Genomic DNA, 6,521 nt, shown 5'->3' with positions numbered 1-6,521 from the left:
GCATATTTCCCAGTCCATGAATAGAAAACAGAACTAAGAAGGAACTTATCTTTCCAATTATAAAACACTTTTCTTTCTTTTGTTTTTAAACTCTTTTCTTCTTAGAATTGATATGGTCTATTTCAAGGAAGAATTGCTGTAAGGGCTAAGCAATGGGGGTTAAGTGACTTGCCCAGGGTCACAAAGTTGGGAAATATCTGAGGCCACATTTGAACCCAAGACCTCCCATCTCCAGGTCTGACTATCTACTGAACCAAACTACCTGCCCCGATAAAGTACTTTTCAAGTCTTTTTTTTCTCCCAGAGTAGGACTAGGTAACTACCGCTCTGAACCTCTGAACTTTTGTAAGAGAAACGATAATCCAAACAGTAGAGTTGCTGTATTTATTTTATTCTGTTGCCTTTAGACCTTCTACAATTAGATTGAGTTCATAACACCAGGTTTCAAAGCGATAGGCCATTCGGATCTGGGCAACATTGGTTTTCCGGATGTCGTTTCCATGAGGGCCTTCCTCGAGGTAATTGTCTCCGAGAAACTTAGTTTTCTCCTAAAAGACAAAAGGAAGCAGAACGATCATTGTTTATTAGCCCCTCAATATTACTGTATAATAATTACTTCCTCCACAAAATCCCTTCCTTATGCTATCCCCTGGCAACAGGAAAAAATAAACCTTTAAAAGGATTCATCCAGTGCCTCGTTGAATAGAGTCTGATGAAAAGGCTAACTCTTGGCCAAAAGGCATGTCCAGACAGACAAAACAAAAACTTCCACTCCCTGCATGCAGTGGTTATACAGGATTTACTGGGCTGTTTCTTCACTTGCATTCTATCAACCCATTTATGTCATGTTCCTTGGGGAGACTCCAGAAGCCTCCTTTAATGATCCAACACTCCGTATTCATAGTTTCTTGAACTCCTCAACTCCACTGACCTCCATCTCCAATGGACTTTTAGCCAAAGTTAAGGGTTACACCTTGACATCTCGCAAAGCTAATTTCTTGTCTCTCCACCTCTCTTGTTTCTTTCTTCCTTCTCTTTATTTATGTGTCTTTCAGTAATTTTTTCCCTCAAACTATTAACCCTGTTCTGGCCCCAATTCATTTCCTAACTGGATCTTGACCCTGTAGTTGGCCATTTCAGTAATGATCCTCATCTCTCTCTGCCTTTGAGCCTCCCCTAAATTTCTGTTGACCTCATCCTGCTGATCTCAAACTGTGAATAAATCCTGTCATCTGCTTCTTCTTCTTCTTCTTTTTTTTTTAATTTTAAACCCTTAACTTCTGTGTATTGACTTATAGGTGGAAGATTGGTAAGGGTAAGCAATGGGGGTCAAGTGACTTGCCCAGGGTCACACAGCTGGGAAGTGTCTGAGGCCAGATTTGAACCTAGGACCTCCTGTCTCTAGGCCTGGATCTCAATCCACTAAGCAACCCAGCTGCCCCTGTCATCTGCTTCTTTTGTCCCTACTGCTCCGTGTGAAAATTTTGATGCAGGAAATCAGGAAATTATCTTATTGTTTCAAAGTTCAAAGTATTTAATTTAACCTCAACCAGTCTCTAGCTACTTTTTATTCTTTTATTACATGCCACACTATTCCCATGATCAACCAATAAGTATATAATAAGACCTAATACGTGAGGGGCAGGTAGGTGGCTCAGTGGATGGAGAACAAGAGCTAGAGACTGGATGCTTTGGGTTCAAATGTGGTCTCAGACACTTCCTAGCTGTGTGACCCTGGACAAGTCACTTAACTCCCATTGCCTAGACCTTATTGCTCTTCTGCTTTGGAACCAATGCACAGTATTGATTCTAAGACAGAAGGATTTAAAAAAGAAGACCTATTGTGTGTCAGATACTGTAATAGACACTGGGGATACAAAGATAATAGTTGTTTCCAACCTTCTCTCAAGGTCCCAACTCCATGTAGCATATGGCTGAAAAACATTGAATTTAGAGTACAGGGACCTGCATTTGAAGCCCAGCTTCACTGTGACATGAGACAAGGCATGCAACTTCTCTAAGATTTCATTTTCTGATCTTTAAAATAAGAGGGTGAGACTAGATGACCTCTAAGTTTCTTTTCATCTATAAGCCCTTTACATCCTACTTTATTGAAGTGAAGACCATCCAATTTAAATTTCTGAATTCTCCACCTCCACTAACCTCCCCCTCTTAAAATCCTCATGGAGGGGGAAGCTATGTGGTTTAGGGGATAGAGAGCCAGGCCTGAAGAAGGAAGGTCCTAGGTTCAAATCTGACCTCGGATACTTTCTAGCTGATTAATTCTATGATGGAAGGTAAGAGGTTTTTTTTGTTTTGTTTTGTTTTGTTCTTTGTTAAATTAGTCTTATTTTATAATAATGTACTGCATTTAGGAAATACTTGATGGCTTCAATCAAAGGTGTCAAACTCCAGCCTGCAGTGACCAGAAAAACTCCCAAATTACAAAGAATCAGATTAAAATGTAATTGAGAAATGTTTGACAAACTCGATAAAAAATACAATACAGCAGGGATAATGTTAATTTGTTGTTTTCTAAGTCTAATGGAACACAAGGGTTGCAGGCACTCTCTCTCCTTCCTTCCTTCCTTCCTTCCTTCCTTCCTTCCTTCCTTCCTTCCTTCCTTCCTTCCTTCCTTCCTTTCCTTCCTTCTCTTCTGAAGGTAAGGGTTGTTTTGTTTGTTTAATCCTCATGGAGTCATTCATGGTGTATGCTCCCTCTCTACCCGACTCACCAGTGATAGCCCAGCCCTTTGCCCTCTACATCCTAACCCACCATTCCAGTCAGTGAAGTATAGGAGATAGCATTCTGGAATGGATATTTGGATGTTGTTCCATCGTGTCTGACTCTTCATGATTTCCTGGACCAACTGTCCATGGGCTTTCTTGGCAAAGATACTGGAGTGGTTTGCCATTTCCTTCTCCAACTCATTTAACAGATAAGGAAACTGAGGCAAACAGGGTTAAATGTCTTTCTCAGGCTCACATAGCTAGTGAGGCCAGATTTGAACTTTGGTCTTTTTTGACTCCAGGCAGTCTTCTATCCCCTGGGACATCTAGCTACTCTTTACAAAGTCCTTGAATGGGAACAAAGTTAACAGCCTTTGGCGTTTTAAATGATTGGGGTTAAAATCTTATTGCTGATACCAACTATGGGACCACGGGAAGGTCACTTAACCTTGTCATGCCTCAGTTTCCTCATCTATAAAATGGGAATAATAATGATGCTCATAGTAACTACCTTACAGGGTGGATATGAGGCTTAAATGAGATCATGTTTGTAAATAACTTCACCAACTTTAAAGTGTCAGTTATCATTATTTCATTGTTATTGAAAGATCAAGTTTTTGTCTACAACTTAAATGAATCTTAGATTTGCCTCACAACTTCTGTTTAGGAGATAGCCTGGGATTGGGGTCTGGGGCATTAGCCACTTTACAATGTTCTATTCTGGACTCATCTTCCCTTCCAAACTTGCATTTCTCCCAACTTTCTTATTTTTGTTGTTGATCCCAGACACCCACACCCATAACTTCAGAGCCTCCCATCTTCCTCACTGTATGCATCCATTCAGTTGCCAAGTTTTTATTGATTCCAACTCTAAAATCTGTCTCCTTCTTGGTACTGTTTCAACCCCTGTATTTCAGGTCTTCATTTCTTCTTACCCAGATCATTATCCCAACCTTCTAACTGGTTCTCCTGCCCCATCCTATCTTCTGTGCAATCTATCCCCCATAATACTGCCTCAGTCACCTTCCTAATGGACCACTTGGATCCTCTCATTACTATACTCAAAAGTCCTCTCTACTTTGCCTATCAAATAAAGTCTGAACTCCTGATTCTGGCATTCAAGACCTTCCCCAATGAGATGTCAACAAGCCTTCCGAAGTCTGTCTTCTATAATTCTCTTTATGATTTCTGTGAGTCAGACAAAGTAGTCTACTCTCTGTCCCTTGTCTGTGTCCTGCTTTCTTCTACCTCCATTCTCTTACCCACATGTTTGGAATGCTCTCTCTCTCTCTCTCTCTCTCTCTCTCTCTCTCTCTCTCTCTCTCTNTGGAATGCTCTCTCTCTCTCTCTCTCTCTCTCTCTCTCTCTCTCTCTCTCTCTCTCTTTCTCTCTCTTCTGAATCTACTTGGGGTGTTAAATGCTTTTCAGCACCAGCAAAAGTTTTAACTATCAGCTCTCTGGGGGGAAAAGAGTTTGCATAACCTGCTTTTAAGTTTAATCTACTTTATTAACATTTTCTCCATCATTTTCTCAAGTATTTAATCAACAAAATAATTACTCACATCTTGATAGTGTTTCTGATTTTTGAGGCATAAATTTGTTGTTTAGTCATTTTAGTCTTGTCTGACTCTTTTTGTCCCCATTTGGGGTTTTTTTGGGGGGGGGCAAAGATATTGGAGTGATTTGCCATTCCCTTCTGCAACATTTTACAGATGAGGAAACTGAGGGCAAACAGGGTTAAGTGATTTGCTTGGGGTCACACAGCTAGTAAATGTCTGAGTTCAGATTTGAATTTAAGTCTTCCTAATTCCGTGCCAAATGTTCCATCCACTGTGCCATCTCACTGTCACAAAGCATAAATTTCATACTGAAAGTCTAACAATACCTATATTCAAGAGGGCAGGTAGGTGGCTCAGTGGATTGAGATTCAGGCCCAGAGGTGGGAGGTCCTGGGTTCAAATCTGGCCTCAGACACTTCCTAGCTGTGTGACCCTGGGCAAGTCACTTGAACCCCATTGCCTAGCTCTTACCACTCTTCTACCTTGGAACCAATACACAGTATTGATTCCAAGATAGAAGGTAAGGGTTTAAAAAAAATACCTAGACTTAAGGTGGCTCCAGAACATCCTTAAATATAATAGAGGAGGCAGAATTGTACAGGAGGAAAGATACTGGACCTGAAATTAGGAAACACCTTGTTTTGAATCCTGCCTTTAACTCTTACTAGCTGTGTGACTTTGGACAACTCACTTGACTCTCTATTCCTTAATGTCCTCACCTGTAAAATGGAAATAATCTTACTTGTAATACTTTGTAGAATTGTGAGACTTGAATGAGATAACGTATATATTATGTGCTTTGTGCACTTTAAAATGATAGAAATGTGAAAAAATAAAATTAAAAAAATTTTTAAAAATTTTAAATGATAGAAATGTAGATGATGATGATGATGACAAAAGGTCCTCTTTGTCTTAAAAGGCGACAGTCAGCTGTTACCTTCTCCATGGAGCTTCCTAATACCTTCCTCTCCTCCATCTTCCAGTTCAAAGTAATTGGTCCCTATTCACAAATTCCATGCTCACAGCTTGGACCTTTCTTTGGAATTCATCCCATCTTTTATATTATGATTATTTATGTTTGTGTCTTTTTCTCTCCCTATTATAAATTAGATCAGATTTGTATCCCCAGAACCTCACATCATTTCTTGCCCAAATTAGTTACCTAATATATGTTTGATGAGGTAAATAGAATTTCCCATGGGCCAAATGCCTAGAAGTAGGAACTATAGAAAAACAAGTCTGGGGCAGCCAGAACTAGAGATGGGGAGGGTTTGGGTTCAAATGTGGCCTCAGACACTTCCCAGCTGTGTGATCCTGGGCAAGTCACTTAACCCCAGTTGCCTAGCCCTCACCACTCTTCTGCCTTGGAACCAATATGTAGTATTGATTCCAAAACAGAAGGTAAGGTTTAAAAAAAGAAAGAAAGAAAAGAAAAAAGAAGACAAGCAAACCTACCTCATGGGACATTCCACACTGTAGGACACTATTTCTTGCCACTTCACACATGTCACATGTGCTCAGTTTGAAGACCTGGGCGGCAATAGCATATTCTTCCATCAAGGGCTCCTGAAATGATTTACATACAAAAAACAAAAGTTGCATGTTTTAGCAAAAGAAATTAACACATATTCTATTTAAAAGGAAGATTAAAAAAAAATTGTGGACAGGAATGGGATGCTGCCCCTCCGTCAGGTGGACATTTTGGTTGCTGTTTAAAGGGGCAAAAAAAATGTGGGATGTTTAAATCTCACATCATAAGTCAGACATGAGTCACTACTCATGAGGAAGCCCTAATTTGAAGCATTAGAGAGGAATGACCAGTTGAGATTAGGAGAAAAGTTGAGCAGGGGATAAATAAGACAACCATAAGATACCCAGAGTTAGAAAGATTTGTTTTCATATCAGGCTTCAGAGGGTAGCTAGAATAGAGCCCCAGACCTGGAATCAGGAGGACCTGGGTTCAAAATATGGCCTCAGACTCGTCCTAGCTGAGTGACCCTGAGTGAGTCACTTAACTCCATTTGTCTAGCCCATGCCCTTCTGACTAGAATTGTTACTAAGACAGAAAGTAAGAGTTTAAAAAACAAATCACCCTTCAGAAACTTACCTACCTGCACGATCCTAGGCAAATCATTTAACTCCTGTTTGCCTCAATCTTTGTTTTCTCCCTTCCTTCCTTCCTTCCTTCCTTCCTTCCTTCCTTCCTTCCTTCCTTCCTTCCTTCCTTCCTTC

General features: G+C 40.2%; 1 protein-coding gene across 1 annotated transcript; it reads right to left on the bottom strand.

Moving 5' to 3' along the window:
* Window positions 1-370: 370 nt before the first annotated feature.
* On the bottom strand, window positions 371-6,469 carry LOC123254196 (AMP deaminase 1-like). Its single transcript, XM_044683254.1, has 2 exons — window positions 5,745-6,469; window positions 371-548 (listed from the first exon to the last, which is right to left on the bottom strand). The coding sequence occupies exons 1-2, from the start codon at window positions 5,889-5,891 to the stop codon at window positions 390-392; spliced, it is 306 nt and encodes a 101-aa protein (XP_044539189.1). The 5' UTR covers window positions 5,892-6,469; the 3' UTR covers window positions 371-389.
* Window positions 6,470-6,521: the final 52 nt, after the last annotated feature.

The sequence above is a fragment of the Gracilinanus agilis genome, unplaced genomic scaffold (assembly GCF_016433145.1).
Source record: "Gracilinanus agilis isolate LMUSP501 unplaced genomic scaffold, AgileGrace unplaced_scaffold17341, whole genome shotgun sequence".
Lineage (NCBI taxonomy): Eukaryota > Metazoa > Chordata > Mammalia > Didelphimorphia > Didelphidae > Gracilinanus > Gracilinanus agilis.
Note: the sequence above shows the minus strand (reverse complement) of the source record. Positions and strands in the feature narration are given on the sequence as shown.